Source organism: Salvelinus namaycush, chromosome 24, assembly GCF_016432855.1.
Source record: "Salvelinus namaycush isolate Seneca chromosome 24, SaNama_1.0, whole genome shotgun sequence".
NCBI classification, from domain to species: domain Eukaryota; kingdom Metazoa; phylum Chordata; class Actinopteri; order Salmoniformes; family Salmonidae; genus Salvelinus; species Salvelinus namaycush.
Genome location: NC_052330.1, coordinates 26,302,068 through 26,322,764, shown reverse-complemented (window position 1 = coordinate 26,322,764; position 20,697 = coordinate 26,302,068). Strand labels below are relative to the sequence as shown.

At 46.5% G+C, this 20,697-nt stretch overlaps 1 protein-coding gene across 1 annotated transcript in view; it reads right to left on the bottom strand.

Moving 5' to 3' along the window:
- The window catches only part of LOC120019121 (forkhead box protein O3-like), a 77,168-nt gene extending 56,471 nt beyond the window's left edge, over window positions 1-20,697 (bottom strand). The window contains exon 1 of the mRNA XM_038962392.1: window positions 19,188-20,697. Coding sequence (XP_038818320.1) covers window positions 19,188-19,739 — 552 coding nt within the window. The 5' untranslated portion in view covers window positions 19,740-20,697. The remainder of the gene's footprint in view (window positions 1-19,187) is intronic.

Below are 20,697 nucleotides of genomic sequence, written 5' to 3'. Positions count from 1 at the left end.
CTTCTGAGATCTCTTTTGTTCGAGACATGGTTCACATCACAATGCTTCTTGTGAATAGCAAACTCAAATTTTGTGAGTGTTTTTTATAGGGCAGGGCAGCTCTAACCAACATCTCCAATCTCGTCTTATTGATTGGACTCCAAGTTAGCTGACTCCTGGCTCTAATTAGCTTTTGGAGAAGTCATTAGCCTAGGGGTTCACATACTTTTTCCAACCTACATTGTGAATGTTTAAATGATGTATTCAATATAGACAAGAAAATTACAATAATTAGTGTGCTATTAGTTTAAGCACACTGTGTGTCTATTGTTGTGACTTAGAGGAAGATCAAATAAAATGTTATGACCAATTTATGCAGAAATCCAGGTAATTCCAAAGGGTTCACATACTTTTTCCTGCCACTGTATCTCTGAGTTACCAGGTCAAAGGGAAATCCAAAACCTTTCCCTGGGTTTGTGCAATGTCAGCAAACACAGTCAGGCAACCAGCCTCATAGGGCTCACTATATTACTTGCCCATATCTCTCCTCTCCTCTCTATCCAGGCATTATATCTTGTTATACAACAGATGGGCCTAATCCTAAATGCTGATTGGTTAAAACTGCATTCCAGACATTGTCTATTCCACAAGTAACCACTGGCTAACGTTAAAATGCCTATTTACTCTGTTCCATCTGACTACACAATCCACTGTCTCATCAGCCCAGCCAGGGAAGTTATAAACTTGATCTCCACTATAAAAAACATCTTGACATTATCTCACATTTCTTTTAGACTAGCTTTTTGTTTCACCAGCAGAGATTTGTATAAACCTTGCTGTCTCTCTCTCCGACATTTGCAACATTGTTTCAAAATTCAAATTTGATCTCCAGCTGTCCCATAATAATGAACGTGTCAGGAGTTGGGACGATACAGACTGGCAGGCAGCGTTTCTCAGCCAGTCGAAATCATGAATCAGCTGGCATCATTTTTATGGATATAACAAAGAAATGTCAATTGAAAAAAGGTAAAACGAAACGAAGTGCAGCTAGTTTGCTGTCTTTCCAGCTTCAGTTTTAAATGATTGTGTTAGTTGTGTTGTTGGATAGATCCTCTGAACAACAGTGTCCTGATGAGTGAGCACATTTTCTATGCCAGGTGAATTCGAGCCTTATTAACTCATTGTTATGGATGTATCCAAATAAATGTCACTAGAAAACTGCAAATGCAGCTACTTATTCTGGCTGCACATTTTGACGTGACTGTAAGCTAGCCGTAGTTGCCTAGCTAGCAAGCAAGGGATACGTGTGTTGCCAGCCAGTATGGCAATGGAACATTTAGAACGAACGACAGAGACACAGAACAAAAAGACTGAGCAACTGGATCGTGTCTCTGGCAACCGAACCGATAGTACGAACGACCAGCCGGCTTGGGTAGTAACCCTAGATTTGTGTCAGGACTATATCTTGTGGAAGGATGAAATAGTATTAATAAATTCATCAAAATAACATTTTTAATTAAAATATGTCAATCATTATTTGCTTATGTTGGTAACCCGTTGTATCAAAGTGATAATGCACTCGAAGCCGGTGTATGGAGGATATATAGGCACGGTTTGCCGGACCTCGACTTTGTCTTGGGCCTAACAACACCCGTGCAAATATATCCTTCAAACACCGGCTTCTCTGACATTATCACTTAAATGACCCATACCTGACACTCACATAGCAGGCAGGTGTGAAAACACAGAGGTGTGTTCCAGGGTCGGGCTCAATTCGAATTGAATTCAAGAAGTGGTTTGAATTAAAAATTCTGAAATGTAATATTTTTTGATTAATTAGCTCCTACTTATCAGTTTATTGAGAAGTCATTGAAAATAAATGCCCTTTTTTCGATTATTGACTGACTTCAATTCGAATTGAGGCCAACGCTGATGCACTTAGGGCTCATAAACACTGAGTGATAAGAGAAGCGGAGAGGGACGAAGGAACCAGAGGATTAAGCAGGACAACCCTGTTCCTCAGCTGATGGGTGCAGAAATAAGGACTGGCCTACATGTTTTGGTAAAATTTAAAAAATCATGACTCCATAGCCAGAGGTTGGAGCCAATATTGCAAAGTGAAAGAAAGATTCTCCCGGTTGATAATACTGTGCGCTAAGGTAGTAGAAGTGATGTGGAAAGGAGTGCTGGAACTTGATTGGTATTCTTTCAGCTTTTGTCTGGATCTCATTTTCTTTGTGTTTACATTGAACCACAGCGCAATATATGGAATACACTAAACTAACCCCCAAGCATTTTCCCATGTGGAGTACATGTTAAACGTTAAACACTTGCAAATTACCCATGAAGAACAGAATAAAGACTTTGCTTTACCTTTCCACTGCATTACTTTCGTACGCTACACACACACACACACACACACACACACACACACACACACACACACACACACACACACACACACACACACACACACACACACACACACACACACACACACATCTTTGATAGAACTAAATCCATTGCCATATAAGCCTCTTCTTTCTGTCTTAGTGTTCAGTGACTGAGCACGGTTTCACAATGGCCCTCCTTCATCCCCTGAGCCTCCCCACCTCCTCCCCTCAGCCCAGCCCAATGTCCTGGGACACAGTGGTGACTTCATAAAGAGAGGGGATTAGTGGTGAGAGCCTGGTGTATAGCAGACCCTGGGCCAGCCGTAAAACAATGGCTAAAGAACAGGCCCAGTCAGTCTGTAGCTAACTCTGACCCTAACCCTGGCCCTGACCCCCTGACTCCCACCCAACCACCAAACCAGAGAAACACTCTGTGGGTCTGAGGGAAACAAACTCATTCCTGTAAACCTGGAGCTCTCTAACAGGCAGATAATTACAGACATCAACATTCTATCGTTTTAAGAACAGATATGAACTATTCTAACCTTGGACCATGATATAGAACTCTGTCCTATTTTTGCATAACAAATCTGGGAGCGTGGCCACTCTGGTTAACTCTCAATCATGAATCTATATGGTCAGAGACAAATCCATATAGATACAGACTTTGGCGAGCACACACACCCACACCCGCGCACACACACACACCCGCGCGCGCACACACACACACACACACACACACACACACACACACACACACACACACACACACACACACACACACACACACACACACACACACTCAAACACAATCTTGTATAACTAACCTTGTGGGGACACAAAATTCAGTCCCATTCAACCCCTAACCCTAATCCTAACCTGTAACATTACCTTAACACTAATCTTAACCCCAAATCATAACCTTAACCCTAAACCTAAACCTAACTCTAGCTCCTAACCCTAAACCTAACCCTAGCCCATAACCCTAACCATAACCCTAGCTCCTAACCCTAAACCTAACCCTAGTTCCTAACCCTAACCATAACCCTAGCTCCTAACCCTAACCATAACCCTAGCTCCTAACTCTAAACCTAACTCTAGCTCCTAACCCTAACCATAACCCTAGCTCCTAACTCTAAACCTAACCGTAGCTCCTAACCTTAACCATAACCCTAGCTCCTAACTCTAACTCTAAACCTAAACCTAACCCTAGCTCCTAACCCTAACCATAACCCTAGCTCCTAACTCTAACTCTAAACCTTAACCATAACCCTAGCTCCTAACTCTAAACCTAAACCTAACCCTAGCTCCTAACTCTAAACCTAACCCTAGCTCCTAACCTTAACCATAACCCTAGCTCCTAACTCTAACTCTAAACCTAACCCTAGCTCCTAACCATAACCCTAGCTCCTAACCCTAACCATAACCCTAGCTCCTAACCCTAACCATAACCCTAGCTCCTAACTCTAACTCTAAACCTAACCCTAGCTCCTAACCATAACCCTAGCTCCTAACCCTAACCATAACCCTAGCTCCTAACCCTAACCCTAACCCTAGCTCCTAACTCTAAACCTAACCGTAGCTCCTAACCTTAACCATAACCCTAGCTCCTAACTCTAACTCTAAACCTAAACCTAACCCTAGCTCCTAACCCTAACCATAACCCTAGCTCCTAACTCTAAACCTAACCCTAGCTCCTAACCCTAACCCTAACCCTAGCTCCTAACCCTAATTCTAACCCGAACCCTAACACTAATTCTAACCTTAACCCTAAACCCCGTAGAGTACACACAGACACAGACGGACACGGACACACACAGGCACAGACACAGACGGACACACAGACACAGACACACACAAGACCTGGGTTCAAATACCATTTCAAATATCTCAATTACTTTCAAATACATTCAAAGTAAGTATTCATACATACTTTATTTGAAAAGACAAGTAGTGGAATATTTGGAAGTACACAAGTGTACTTAACACTCCCATGTATTTAACCCAGGTTACTGAAATAGAATTTGAAGGTAGACAATTTTTTATATATTTTTTACAAATAACCATTCCAATACATTTGAAAATACTCAAATGCACAGAAAAAATAAATGTTAAATACCAGATACTCAAATAAGCATGTATTTCAACCCAGGTCTGACACACACACACACACACACACACACACACACACACACACACACACACACACACACACACACACACACACACACACACACACACACACACACACACACACACACACACATTTAGCTCAGGCCATGGCTTCCCACATGGAGGGCCCAAACTGTTAATCTAGCATAATCTCATTTTAATCTGGTTTAATCAATCTGGAAAAACCTGCACTTGGGATGGATGAGCGAATGGTGGAGGGACGCAGGAGGGTGTCCCACATGAGTTACGGCAGCACTTGGGAACAGATACCCCCCATCAGATAACACACATGCTGCTGTCAGAGAGAGAGAAAAGGGTGGGAGGGGAGAGAGTGAGGGAGAGAGAGAGAAACCCATTTTTTCGACAACAAACATATATTTTTTCTCTCTGTGATATGATGGCAGCACAAAGTCATGTCTCATTCATTAAAGTCAAATGTCCCCTTTTTCTTTCTCTCTCTCTGTCTCTCTTTCACACACTCTGACTCAGAAAGCTAGCTTTATTGTAGTCAATTAAATGTTAATCAAAAACAATTTAGCTCCCCCTCCCTCCCCTTTCCCTTACTCGGCTGTGTGATGGCGGCTAGATGGAGTGGCGTAATTGGAAGAGACAGGCTCCGAAAAAAACTAATTAAAGTTTAAAAACCCAGGGTCAAAGTGGCAAGACAGATTCTAAAATGATAACTTTAATTTACTCAAGGGCAAGAGATTGCTGGAGCGTGGGAGTGTGTATGTGTGTGTGTGTGTGTGTGTGTGTGTGTGTGTGTGTGTGTGTGTGTGTGTGTGTGTGTGTGTGTGTGTGTGTGTGTGTGTGTGTGTGTGTGTGTGTGTGTGTGTGTGTGTGTGTGTGTGTGTGTGTGTGTGTGTGTGTGTGTGTGTGTGTGTGCCACAGGGGTATTTGGGGCCCAACTGTAAGTGCCACTATTGGGTTACCCTTCACCTAGATTTTAAGCCCACTCTATATCCATACTATTTATTCTACTCCAAATAAAATCATATTTGTCACATGCGCTGAATACAACAGGTATACAACAGATCCTTACCGTGAAATGGTTACTTTCAAGCCCTTAACCAACAATGCAGTTCAAGAAATAGTGTTAATAAAATATTTACTAAATAAACAAAAGTAAAACATTTTAAAACTAGCAATAGGTAACACAAGAAATGTACATAACAATAACGAGGCTATATACAGTGGGTACCAGTACCAATACCCCCTGGGGTTCAATGTAAGTAGTCAGGGTGGCCGTTTGATTAGTTTAGTTGTTCAGCAGTCAGTCTTGGGGGTAGAAGCTGTTAAGGAGCCTTTTGGTCTTAGACTTGGCGCTCCGGTACCGCTTGCTGTGCGGTAGCAGAGCACAGTCTATGACTTGGGTGACTGGAGTCTTTGACAATTTTTTGGGCCTACCTCTGACAGCGCCTAGTATATAGGTCCTGGATGTCAGGAAGCTTGGCCCCAGTGATGTACTGGGCCGTACGTACTACCCTCTGTAGCGCCTCCCGGTCAGATGCTGAGCAGTTGCCATACCAGGTGGTAATGCAACCAGTCAGGACTGTCTCGATGGTGCAGCTGTAGAACTTTTTGAGGATCTGGAGACCCATGAGAAATCTTTTCAGTCTCCTGACAGGTAAAAGGTGTTGTCGTGCCTTCTTCACATCTGTCTTGGTGTGTTTGGACCATGATAATTTGTTGGTGATGTGGACACCAAGGAACTTGAAAATCTCGACCCGCTCCACTTCAGTCCCTTCGATGTTAATGGGGGCCTCCTTTTCCTTTAGTCCACGATCAGCTCCTTTGTCTTGCTCACATTGAGAGAGAGGTTGTTGTCCTGGCACCACACGGCCAGGTCTCTGACCTCCTCCCTATAGGCTGTCTCATTGTTGTCGGTGTTCAGGCCTATCACTGTTGTGTCGTCAGCAAACTTAATGACGGTGTTGGAGTCGGGCTTGGCCACGCAGTCGTGGGTGAACAGGGAGTACAGGAGGGGACAGAGCACGCAAACCTGAGGGGCCCCAGTGTTGAGGATCAGTGTGGTAGATGTGTTGTTGCCTACCCTTACCACATGAGGGCGGCCCGTCAGGAAGTCCAGGATCCAGTTGCAGAGGGAGGTGTTAAGTCCCAGGGTCCTTAGCTTAGTGATGAGCTTTGTGGTCACTATGGTGTTGAACACTGAGCTGTAGTCAATGAACAGCATTCTCACATAGGTGTTCCTTTTGTCCAGGTGGGAAAGGGCAGTGGGGAGTGCGATTGAGATTGCGTCATCTATGTTCTGTTGGTGCGGTATGCGAATTGGAGTGGGTCTAGGGTTTCTGGCATGATGGTGTTGATGTGAGCCATGACCAGCCTTTCAAAGCACTTCATGGCTACTGACGTGAGTGCTACGGGACGGTAATCATTTAGGCAGGTTACCTTCGCTATCTTGGACACAGGGACTATGGTAGTCTGTTTGAAACATGTAGGTATTACAGACTCGGCCAGGGAGAGGTTGAAAATGTCAGTGAAGACACTTGCCAGTTGGTCCATGCATGCTTTGAGTACATGTCCTGGTAATCCGTCTGGCCCTGTGACCTTGTGAATGTTGACCTGTTTAAAGGTCTTGCTCCCATTGGCTGCGGAGAGCGTGATCACATAGTTGTCCGGAACAGCTGGTGCTCTCATGCATGCTTAAGTGTTGCTTGCCTCAAAGCAAGCATGAAAGGCATTTAGCTCGTCTGGTAGGCTCGCGTCACTAGGCAGCTCGCGACTGGGTGTCCCTTTGTAGTCCGTAAAAGTTTACAAGCCCTGCCACATCCGACGAGCGACAGAGACAGTGTAGTAGGATTCAATCTTAGTTCTGTACTGACGCTTTGCCTGTTTGATGGTTCGTCTGAGGGCATAGCGGGATTTCGTATAAGGGTCCAGATTAGTGTCCCGCTCCTTGAAAAGCGTAAGCTCTAGCCTTTAGCTCGGTGCAGATGTTGCCTGTAATCCATGGCTTCTGGTTGGGAAATGTACGTACGGTCACTGTGGGGACGACGTCGTTGATGTACTTACTGATGAAGCCAGTGACTGATGTGGTATACTCCTCAATTCCATTGGATGAATCACGGAGCATACTCCAGTCTGTATTAGCAAAACAGTCATTTCTTTGGTCATAAGAGACAGTAGAAGCAACGGTATGAGAAACATTATGTACAAAATTAGTTACAAAACGTGAAAAAAGCACAGTTGGTTAGGAGCCTGTAAATGCCCCCCTCCCCCAACCCCCCTTTAAACCACAGCATCCCACCAGTCTGTGTGTAATTAATCCAATATGAAAATACGCCTGTCTAAAGGAAGATGGGCACTGGGGACGAGGGGGAGGACCGTGGAGTAGATTACAGAGGAGGAGGACCGTGGAGTAGATTACAGAGGGGGACCGTGGAGTAGATTACAGAGGGGGAGGACCATGGAGTAGATTACAGAGGAGGAGGACCATGGAGTGTTACAGAGGGGGAGGACCGTGGAGTAGATTATAGAGGAGGAGGACCATGGAGTATTACAGAGGAGGAGGACCATGGAGTAGATTACAGAGGAGGAGGACCATGGAGTGTTACAGAGGGGGAGGACCGTGGAGTAGATTATAGAGGAGGAGGACCATGGAGTGTTACAGAGGAGGAGGACCGTGGAGTAGATTACAGAGGAGGAGGACCATGGAGTGTTACAGAGGTGGAGGACCGTGGAGTAGATTACAGAGGGGGACCGTGGAGTAGATTACAGAGGAGGAGGACCATGGAGTAGATTACAGAGGAGGAGGACCGTGGAGTAGATTACAGAGGAGGAGGACCATGGAGTGTTACAGAGGGGGAGGACCGTGGAGTAGATTACAGAGGAGGAGGACCGTGGAGTAGATTACAGAGGAGGAGGACCATGGAATGTTACAGAGGGGGGGGGGGGGGGGGGGGGGGGGGCGTGGAGTAGATTACAGAGGGGGAGGACCATGGAGTAGATTACAGAGCAGGAGGACCATGGAGTGTTACAGAGGGGGAGGACCGTGGAGTAGATTACAGAGGGGGACCGTGGAGTAGATTACAGAGGAGGAGGACCATGGAGTGTTACAGAGGGGGAGGACCGTGGAGTAGATTACAGAGGGGGACCGTGGAGTAGATTACAGAGGAGGAGGACCATGGAGTAGATTACAGAGGGGGAGGACCGTGGAGTAGATTACAGAGGAGGAGGACCATAGGGTGTTACAGAGGGGGGGGGGGGGGGGGGGGGGGCGTGGAGTAGATTACAGAGGGGGAGGACCATGGAGTAGATTACAGAGCAGGAGGACCATGGAGTGTTACAGAGGGGGAGGACCATTGGAGTACATTACAGAGGAGGAGGACCGTTACAGAGGGGGAGGACTGTGGAGTAGATTACAGAGGGGAAGGACCATGGAGTAGATTACAGAGGAGGAGGACCGTGGAGTATTACAGAGTGTTACAGAGGAGGAGGAGGGAGTTATCAGAATGAGGCCCTTTGGAGCAATATGGTTATCGGAGAAACTGAGAAGCCTGCAGTTAGGTAGGAATGTGTGTATGTGTGTAAAGTAAGTGTGTGTGTATGTATATCAGTGTATGTGTGTATAATAGAGGGATGGTAGCTGCTACGTTCAGAGGGTCACTCTGTAATCAGTCATCACCCACGCTACGAGTCATCCCCCGCAATCACTCGCTCTGCAACCCTTATGTTGCCATGATTACACACACATACACACACACACACACACACACACACACACACACACACACACACACACACACACACACACACACACACACACACACACACACACACACACACACACACACACACACACACACACACACACACACACACACACAGGTGTGTACCAGGCAAGGAGTGGAGTGGAGCACAGGTGACCTCAGCGTCGCGTGACTTGTGAACATCACACGGCGGAGTGTTCCATCACCCCAGACCAGGGGGAAGGGGAGGGGGCTTAGTAAATGACACATTATTCAGACCATCACCATGGCGCCACAGATACTGACTCACAGTGCACAGACGCTAGATAGAGGACTGAGGAGAGAGCATGCATGCAAACACACTCACATACACTACCAATTTTTTTTTCCGGAATACCTACTCATTAAACGTTTTTTTCTTTATTTTTACTATTTTCTACATTGTAGAATAATAGGGAAGACATCAAAACTATGAAATAACACATATGGAATCATGTAGTAACCAAAAAAGTGTTAAACAAATCTAAATATATTTAATATTTGAGATTCTTCAAATAGGCACCATTTGCCTTGATGACAGCTTTGTACACTCTTAGCATTCTCTCACCCAGCTTCACCTGGAATGCTTTTCCAACAGTCTTGAAGGAGTTCCCACATATGCTGAGAACTTGTTGGCTGCTTTTCCTTCACTCTGCGGTCCGACTCATCCCAAACCATCTCAATTGGGCTGAGGTCAGGGGATTGTGGAAGCCAGGTCATCTGATGCAGCACTCCATCACAGACAGTGTCACCAGCAAAGCACCCCCACACCAAAACACCTCCTCCTCCATGCTTTACGGTGGGAAATACACATGCAGAGATCATCTGTTCACCCACGCGGTTGGAACAAAAATTCTCCAATTTGGACTCCAGACCAAAGGACAAATCTCCACTGGTCTAATGTTCATTGCTCTTGTTTCTTGGCCCAAGCAAGTCTCTTCTCCTTATTGGTGTCCTTTAGTAGTGGTTTCTTTGCAGCAACTCAAGTATGAAGGCTTGATTTACACAGTCTCCTCTGAACAGTTGATGTTGAGATGTGTCTGTTGATGTGTCTGTGAAGCATTTATTTGGGCTGCAATTTCTGAGGCTGGTAACTCTAATTAACTTTTCCTCTGCAGCAGAGGTAACTCTGGGTCTTCCTTTCCTGTGGTGGTCCTCAAGAGAGCCAGTTTCATCATAGCACTTGATGGATTTTGCGACTGCACTTCAAGAAACTTTCAAAGTTCTTGAAATGTTCCGTATTGACTGACCTTCATGTCTTAAAGTAATGATGGACTGTAATTTCTCTTTGCTTATTTGAACTGTTCTTGCCATAATATGGACTTGGTCTTTAACCAAATAGGGCTATCTTCTGTATACCACCCCTACCTTGTCACAACACAACTGATTGGCTCAAACGCATTAAGAAGGGAAAAAATTCCACAAATTAACTTTGAAGAAGGCACACCTGTTAATTGAAATGCATTCCAGGTGACTACCTCATGAAGCTGGTTGAGAGAATACCAAGAGTGTGCAAAGCTGCCATCGAGGCAAAGGGGGGCTACTTTAAAGAATCTCAAATATAAAATATAAACTCAGCAAAAAAAGGCAATCTCAACGCTGTGCGTTACAGGGAAGACATCCTCATCCCTCATGTGGTACTCTTCCTGCAGGCTCATCCTGACATGACTCTCCAGCATGACAATGCCACCAGCCATACTGCTCGTTCTGTGCGTGATTTCCTGCAAGACAGGAATGTCAGTGTTCTGCCATGGCCAGCCAAGAGCCTGGATCTCAATCCCATTGAGCACATCTGGGACCTGTTGGATCGGACGGTGAGGGCTAGGGCCATTCCCCCCATATATGTCCGGGAACTTGCAGGTGCCTTGGTGGAAGAGTGGGGTAACATCTCACAGCAAGAACTGACAAATCTGGTGCAGTCCATGAGGAGGAGATGCACTGCAGTACTTAATGCAGCTGATGGCCACACCAGATACTGACTGTTACTTTTGATTTTGACCCCCCTTTGTTCAGGGACACATTATTCCATTTCTGTTAGTCTGCCTGTGGAACTTGTTCAGTTTATGTCTCAGTTGTTGAATCTTGTTTATGTTCATACAAATATTTACACATCAAGTTTGCTGAAAATAAATGCAGTTGACAGTAAGAGGACATTTCTATTTTTATTTTTATTTGTTTAACACTTTTTTGGTTACTACTACAATGTAGAAAATAGTTTACAAAAAAAAAGGTGTTCTAAAACTTTTGACCAGTAGTGTACACACACGCACACGCACACGCACACGCACACGCACACACACACACACACACACACACACACACACACACACACACACAGTGGCAGGCTCAGAGGGGAAGGTAGTAATTTGAGGGTCATTAGAAGAGCCTGTGGTTGTCCTCACGGTTGGCCATGGTCTCTTCCATGCTCCTGCCCAGTAACACTTCATTTTCAGCACTGCCCATATCCTGTTTAATATAAAAAAGGAGCGGACTTTATAACCAGCTATAACTAGGAAAGAGAGAGAGCGAGAGAGAGAGGAGAGAGAGAGAGAAGAGAGAGAGGGGAGAGAGAAAGAAGAGAGAGAGGAGGGAGAGAGAGAGCAGGGAGAGAGCAGGGAGAGAGGAGAGAGGAGGGAGTGAGAGAGAGAGGGAGGAGAGAGAGAGGAGAGAGAGAGAGAGAGAGAGAGAGAGAGAGAGAGAGAGAGAGAGAGAGAGAGAGAGAGAGAGAGAGAGAGAGAGAGAGAGAGAGAGAGAAGAAAGAGAGAGAGGGAGAGGGAGGGGGAGAGAGAAGAGAGAGGGGCATCAAACGGTCAGCTCTGTAATTGTCAAGCCCTCCCCCTACTTTACCTGTCAATATGACCTCATCATCAGTGACGTCATTGTCCCCGCCACTCTTCAGCCATACACCATCACAACAACACAGTGAAGGTATGGGCCTACTCTGCTTCAGACACAACAGTCATTAACATGGATGTAAACTGTCAAAAGGACAACATGCAGCTTGTCCTTGGGGAAGCCAATTAAAGGGCTCCATTGATTGGAATGTGAAATAGAAAGTGAACCCAGTGGGACTGTGATATAGCTGCAGGTTCACTGTTCAGAGAGTGTGGCACTATTCAGAGGAGGAGAAGGAGAAAGAAGCCCTGGAGCAATGGGTTCCCACAACCTAGCGCCCCAACCCCCCCTCGCCCCCAAAACACCCACAGTCCCCTCTATTGGGAGTCATTGCCAAAGGGCAGCTGTAATACACCAATTTGGAGCAAAGCTTGTTCATTGACTCCCCCTTCCCCCCCTTTTAACTGCGTTCACGTCGATTCCTCCGGATTGGCACGGTGCCAAGTCTTTAAGGAGTCTCCTGGATCGTGCTCCCACAGTCAGGGTAGTAACGCATGCTCCCAAGCACACAGACACACACACACAGACACCACATCTAGGTTTCTCACTAGCAATCAAACTCTCAGTGTTTCAAACTAGTGGCTGGTTACACTTACAATCTCCTTTCACTTATACTAGACTCCATTTCATTGGTGGTTCTATGCTGCTGGTCTTACAGAAGCCATGGCAATGTGGTATCAACCTGTTACACTGCTAAATCACCACAGTGTCATTGCATTTCAATGCCTTTCTATAGAATATACATGTATTGTTAATGGCTTTCTCTATGACTCCAGACTGAAATACATCAGTCTGTTGTGCATACACACACACTGACAGCAGAGCGGTGTTCTCAGCACAATAACAAACTTCCAAACCTGTCTTCACGGAGAGATATCCAATAACGGCCTAATCCAGTCTGGACACCAACAGGGCCCTGAACAGCTTCGACCCCCAAGCCAAAGACTTCTAAATATTTGACCCTTTTTGCACTAACTCTTTTGACTCATCACATATGCTGATGCTACTGTTTATATCTATCCTGTTGCCTAGTTACTTCACCCCTACCTATACAGTCAAATCAAATCACATTTTATTGGTCACACACATATTTAGCAGATGTCAATGCAGGTGTAGTGAAATGCTTGTGTTCCTAGCTCCAACAGTGCAGTAATATCTACCAATTCACAACAATACACACAAATCTAAAAGTAAAATTATGGAATTAAGAAATATATAAATATTAGGACGAGCAATGTCAGAGTGGCATTGACTAAAATACAGTAGAATAGAATACAGTATATACATATGAGATGAGTAAAGCAGTATGTAAACATTATTAAAGTGACTAGTGTTACTGGCCAGTGATTCCATGTCTATGTATACAGGGCAGCAGCTTCTAAGGTGCAGGGATGAGTAACCGGGTGGTTGCCGGCTAGTGATGGCTATTTAACAGTTTGATGACCTTGAGATAAAAACTGTTTTCCAGTCTCTCGGTCCCGGCTTTGATGCACCTGTACTTACATCACCTTCTGGATGATAGAGGGGTGAACAGGCGGTGGCTCGGGTGGTTGATGTCCTTGATTATCGTTTTGGCCTTCCTGCGACATCGGGTGGTGGAGGGCAGGCAGTGTGCCCCCGGTGATGCGTTGGGCAGACCGCACCACCCTCTGGAGAGCCCTGCGGTTGCGAGCAGTGCAGTTGCCGTACCAGGCGGTGATACAGCCCGACAGGATGCTGTCAATTGTGCATCTGTAAAAGTTTGTGAGGGTCTTAGGGGCCAAGCCAAATTTCCTCAGCCTCCTGAGGTTGAAGAGGCGCTGTTGCACCTTCTTCACCCCACTGTCTATGTGGGTGGACCATTTCAGATTGTCAGTGATGTGTACACTGAGGAACTTGAAGCTTTCCACCTTCTCCACTGGTGTCCTGTCAATGTGGATAGGGGCGTGCTCCCTCTGCTGTCTCCTGAAGTCCACGATCAGCTCTTTTGTTTTGTTGACGTTGAGGGAGAGGTTATTTTCCTAGCACCACTCCACCAGGGCCCTCACCACCTCCCTGTAGGCTGTCTCTACTGTTGTGTCGTCTGCAAACTTGATGATTGAGTTGGAGGCGTGCATGGCCACACAGTCATGGGTGAATTGAGGATCAGTAAAGTGGAGGTGTGGTTTCCTACGATCACCACCTGGGGACGGCCTGTCAGGAAGTCCAGGACCCAGTCAGACCCAGGGCCCCGAGTTTGATGATGAGCTTGGAGGGTACTATGGTGTTGAAGGCTGAGCTATAGTCAATGAACAGCATTCTGACATACGTAGGTATTCCTCTTGTCCAGATGGGACAGGGCAGTGTGCAGTGCAATGGCGATTACATTGTCTGTGGATCTATTGGGGCGGTAAGCAAATTGAAGTGGTTCTAGGGTGCCAGGTAAGGTAGAGGTGATATGACCCTTAACTAGCCTCTCAAAGCACTTCATCATGACAGAGGTGAGTGCTACGGGGCGATAGTCATTTAGTTCAGTGGCTGGTTTCCCTTTGTAATTCGTGATTGTCTGTAGACCCTGCCACATACGTCTTGTGTCTGAGCCGTTGAATTGCAACTCCACTTTGTCTCTATACTGACATTTTGCCTGTTTGATCGCCTTACAGAGGGAATAACTACACTGTTTGCATTCAACCATATTCCCAGTCACCTTGCCATGGTTAAATGCGGTGGTTCATGCTTTCAGTTTTGTGTGAATGCTGCCATCTATCCACTATTTCTTGTTTGGGTAGGTTTTAATAGTCACAGTGGGAACAACATCCCCTATACACTTCCTGATGAACTCAGTCACCGTGTCCGTGTATACATCAATGTTATTATCCGAGGCAACCCGGAACATATCCCAGTCCGCGTGATCAAAACAATCTTGAAGCACGGATTCCGATTGGTCAGACCAGCATTGAACAGACCATAGCACGAGTACTTCCTGTTTGAGTTTCTGCCTATAGGAAGGGAGGAGCAAAATGGAGTTGTGATCTGATTTGCCAAAGGGAGGGCGGGGGAGGGCCTTGATGGCATCCCGGTAGAGAGAATAGCAGTGGTCGAGTGTTTTCCCAGCACGAGTACTACAGTCAATGTGTTGATAGAACTTCAGTAGCGTTTTCCTCAAATTTGCTTTGTGAAAATCCCCAGTTACAATAAATGCAGCCTCAGGATATGTGGTTTCCAGTTTTTAAAGTCCAGTGTGGATATCTACCCTGCACATCGACTCAGTACTGTTACCCCGTGTATATAGCCAAGTTACCGTTACTCTTTATGTATTTATTCCTTGCATTATTATTTTTCTACTATTTATCTTATTTTTCTCTCTGCATTGTTGGGAAGGTCCCATAAGTAAGCGTTTCACTGTTATTCTACACCCGTTGTTTACGGAGCATGTAACAAATCAAATTTGATTTGATGGATTTGTTCACCCACTTCTTTCTTTCTCTCCCTCCCTCTATCCCGCTCTCCCTTCCTCTATCCCGCTCTCCCCCCAGTGTCCTCCTCCTCCACCGTCTTGATAAGATCCCTAATCATTGTCGGACTGGTGAATCAACACATTCAGCATGTAGAGGGAGGGGAAGCCCATTAAAATGATCATCACCATCTATCTCTGCTGGTTTATAAAGTGACCGTTTCATATACGCCCTCGGACCAAATGGGGGTTGGAGGTGGGCTGGGCAGACAAGGGAGGGGAGGGTTGGAGGTGGGCTGGGCAGACAAGGGAGGGGAGGGTTGGAGGTGGGCTGGGCAGACAAGGGAGGGGAGGGTTGGAGGTGGGCTGGGCAGACAAGGGAGGGGAGTGTTGGAGGTGGGCTGGGCAGACAAGGGAGGGGAGTGTTGGAGGTGGGCTGGGCAGACAAGGGAGGGGAGGGTTGGAGGTGGGCTGGGCAGACAAGGGAGGGGAGGGTTGGAGGTGGGCTGGGCAGACAAGGGAGGGGAGGGTTGGAGGTGGGCTGGGCAGACAAGGGAGGGGAGTGTTGGAGGTGGGCTGGGCAGACAAGGGAGGGGAGTGTTGGAGGTGGGCTGGGCAGACAAGGGAGGGGAGGGTTGGAGGTGGGCTGGGCAGACAAGGGAGGGGAGGGTTGGAGGTGGGCTGGGCAGACAAGGGAGGGGAGGGTTGGAGGTGGGCTGGGCAGACAAGGGAGGGGAGGGTTGGAGGTGCTGGTGGAACACAGGGAGAAATCTAAAACATTGCTAAACAGAGACAAAAGGCAGACAATTGCTACCTGGGGCCTGGGGAAGTCTAATATACTGTAATAACAGTCTAATATAGTGTAATAACAGTCTAATATACTGTAATAACACAGTAATAAATGACTTTGAACAAATGAAAGAATTAATTATAGTTTCATTTCCCATAAAATAATGATTCTCTACACACACAAACTAATCCTTGAAAGGGGAGACTGGGTGAGTGTGCGTGAGGTGTGTTAAAGATAATGAACAGATGTGTCTGTGCCTGTCTGTGTGTTCTGGAATGTACTACACAGTACCCATGTAACAACAGGAAGATTGGGAGGATTTCCTTATGTACATTTATGTGTATATGTGAGTCTTCATTCATGTGTTTATTAAACAACAGTGTGTGTGTGTGTGTGTGTGTGTGTGTGTGTGTGTGTGTGTGTGTGTGTGTGTGTGTGTGTGTGTGTGTGTGTGTGTGTGTGTGTGTGTGTGTGTGTGTGTGTGTGTGTGTGTGTGTGTGTGTGTATTAATATCCCTGCATCGTCAGTGACATAACTGAGCCTGAGACTTGGGCTCTGCTCTGTAGCTGTTAACGGGGGCTGGACTCTGAGCTGAGCTGCCTGTAGCATCAGGCTTAAGTAACACAGAGGCCCAAAGTTCACTGGAGCAGCGCCAGGAACACACACTCCTTAACCACACACTGAGGTGCTAACACGCACAGAGGTACACACAGACAACTTAACCACACACACAAAGGAATACGCACACACAGAGAAAGGCGTACACACACACAAACTTAACTGCACTAGAGGTCCTATTTTGGTCTCTCTCTCTCTCTCATACCACAGCTACTCTTAGCACACATTTCATTCACTCTTGATTGCGCTAAACTGAAGATTTATTATGATTGTGATTGATTGGTTATCTATATAATGCAGCTATGTTTTGTGGTGCTAGGCATAGGCATGTGTCAAGAGCAGGTCATAAGACGTGACCCAGAGCGTCCTGGGTGAGGTCAGTCAGTGAGAGCAGAGGAACCCACAGGGATTACTAGGATTTGCTGAGCAAATCTACTCAACAAAGCCAGCTTTCCCACCGCACATGTATGAAACCTAAGCTGACAAACTAACCACCCTGTCCTGAAACCCAAGAGCGTCTGAGAGTGAAATCACAAACTGAAAGCAGGTCTGTGAGAACACCATGGTTGCTATAGGGCCTTGTGAACACCTGCCACTAAAGCTCTTCTCTAGTTTCATTGGTTGTCAGTAGCCATGCCATGTTGATACCTTAAAGCTGGTGGCGTTGGTTGTCTTAATGCATTGGCCTGATATAACTTGCCTGCTCCTAAGAACTCGGGAACGCGCCTGTGGGACTTTGTGGTGCTTAGCGAGCGCTGGTTATAGCAGGCCAAGAGCTCTCTGTCATAAATTGTGGCTGTCATTGGCTGTGCTTTCTGTGGGCTACTATAGGCTATTCTAAAATGAACAGGTTAGATTAACACAGATCCCCCTTAAAGGCTAATCGACACATCAAAACATTTCAAAAGCAGCAACAGCTGGAGTCTGTGATCAGAACGTGTAATGACAGAACTATAAAAGGCATAGCCATGGGGATGTGGTAACAACATCTATGTTCCGGCGTCCTGCCTGTTCCATATTTTTTTATCAGGCACTGAAACATGAGCACCCCACCCGCCTGACCGTCCATGCCCCAAATTACTTGGGCATCAGCCCCGCAGGGTGGCAAATGAACACAGCCTGTCTGGTCCCTCCCATACAACGCATGTTCCAGCAGCCCACCCAACCGCCACAGGAGCACAGATAACTCATCCCCGCCTGATAACTGATAGCCTTTTCGGCCAACGAGACAAGTCCGCGGGGCCGGGGCCCTGACGAAGTGAGATCCGATCCGTGACCTATGCTCTTTAGCCCCACACACCCCCTCATTCTCTCCCCAGGCCCGGGGCCCATATGTCCTATGCCTCGTTCCTGGTTAGGGTTAGGGTTACATTCCCTTTGAAGGTAGTCTTACTCCCGGCTGTTCACCCGACCTGGCGGCATCCCAAGTCGTTATGTAATTCCCCAACTGCATTATGAACAACATTGGCAGTACAGTATCCTACCTGACCCAAGAGATATGCTAATTCCTGAGCTTTAGGCCTACATAACAAATATAGAACTTTACACAGGGCCTGCCCTGATAGGCCTACATAACAAATATAGAACTTTACACAGGGCCTGCCCTGATAGGCCTACATAACAAATATAGAACTTTACACAGGGACTGCCCTGTAAGGCCTACATAACAAATATAGAACTTTACACAGGGACTGCCCTGATAGGCCTACATAACAAATATAGAACTTTACACAGGGACTGCCCTGATAGGCCTACATTCACTTGTTGAGGCAATAGAGGAATAAATAGTTCATTCTGATCTGACAGTTGAACCACTTCTGGACCAGCAATGTTTGTTCTTTACTCTGAAGTTGGGATTCATTGTAGGACTGTACATTCTTTGATTTATGTCATTGTATCAATATTTTGGCATAGTCATTCTAAATAGGTTACAGAGTAGGCCCCCTCCATGTGACAGTATAGATAGGCTACACTCGAAGTTGAGTGACGCCTAATTCCAAAAGAGGGAGAGAATGTGTGTATGTGTGTGTGTGTTTAGAAACAAAGAGAACATCCAAAAGTACAAATTCTCAAGACCCATGTGTTTCTTGTTATTGTTGTTGTTTTGATGACAGTGGATGGGAGGTGGGGGAATGAATGAGTGTGGAGGAGAGGAGAGGAGGAGAGCGTTTGTCGCTTACCTTCCACCCAGCCGAACTGTTACTGTCACCTTTGTCTTTGAAGTACGGCACACATCTCACCATCCAGTCATAAATCTGAGACAGAGTCAATCTCTTGTCCGGCGTGCTCTCTATGGCTTTGGTTATCAGGTCAGCATATGATAGATTCCCCCACGCGTTCCTGCGCGACGAAGACTTCCGTGGAGTCTGCGGACCCGGGCCGCTGGTGCCATGTGCGCCCGAAGTGGTCGTGGGGGAGTGGGAGGAGAGCGGGGAGCCTCCGTTCTCCTGTCCGGACAGCAGTCCTTCGGCCGTAGGGCTGTTGCTGTTCTGGTGGTCTGCTCCCACGTTGGTGCCATTGACGTTGATGGCCATGGACGTGGCATGTTGTTCCTCTTCGTCATCCTCTTCCTCGGGTATAATGTCAGTGTCGTTGCATTCTGGTTTCCCCGCATTGGACTCGGGTCGGGGCAACGGCCAGGTGCACGATCTTGGCCGTTTTTGTGGCTCGAAGTCTGGGTCTATGGCCACGTCCAACTCATGGAGAGGGCTGGGAGTTGGGATCTCGGCCATCTCTCCTTCAATTACTAGCTCGTCCCCGTTGCCCGCTGATAAAGTCAGTAGATAAGTAGTGGAGAGCTGTCAAAGTTGCATTCCATGAATGCACGCCCCCGTCCTTTGTTGCTATTCCAGACCAGCAGTCCCCAAGGGTCACTGCAAACTCCGCGCGAATTGCTAAATTAAATCCTCCGTATTACAAAAAGAGCACCAATGTGCTGTTCAGAGTGGATTTAAAACGTAGAATGTCGTGGACTATTATAAATGTATTAACACCATAACTGGTAAACTATGGCTATTCTCCTTAGCTCAAAAAGCAAGCCACGGCTACTTCACGTTTGACAATCGCAACAGTTCAGAACGGGTTGCTGCATATTCATGGTATTTCTCCTCGACTGGAACAATGGTAATAACAACAGTATAGTGTGTACAGTTCGGTTCACGAGTAAATTATAAACGGTGTACCACGTGTTCGTTCATCAATGAGCGGTTACGCGTTCCTTCCTTGCACGTTCAAGATCAAATCCCGCACTGATTCAAAATAACTGAATACACCTATTGCCACAGTGAAAGTGAAGCTGTGGCCAGGACACAGTGCAGCCCCCTCTACGTTCAGGGCTGCCACGGATAAACGCGCTATGGTGAATTAGATGGCTGCAACACCAGCGATTAATTCCCGCATAGTTCTATTCCAATTGTCATTGCTGCCATTTGAACAAACTCCCTTTCGCATCCAAGTCCTTTTTACTACCGGACTGCACACAGGAAACCTGCGTTTGTTGTCAGTGTCGACAGAAAAACGAAAAGGAAAGGAATAACCGAAAATGATATCTCAGTCTATTCAACGTCGCCTCTACTGACCACGCATCACAGTTGGTATGGAAAACGAAACGCCACCTCACTCTCAGTTACAGTAGCCTATCTCTCCAGCAGCACACATAAACACTAACCTATCTGCTTAGCATATTCCGTC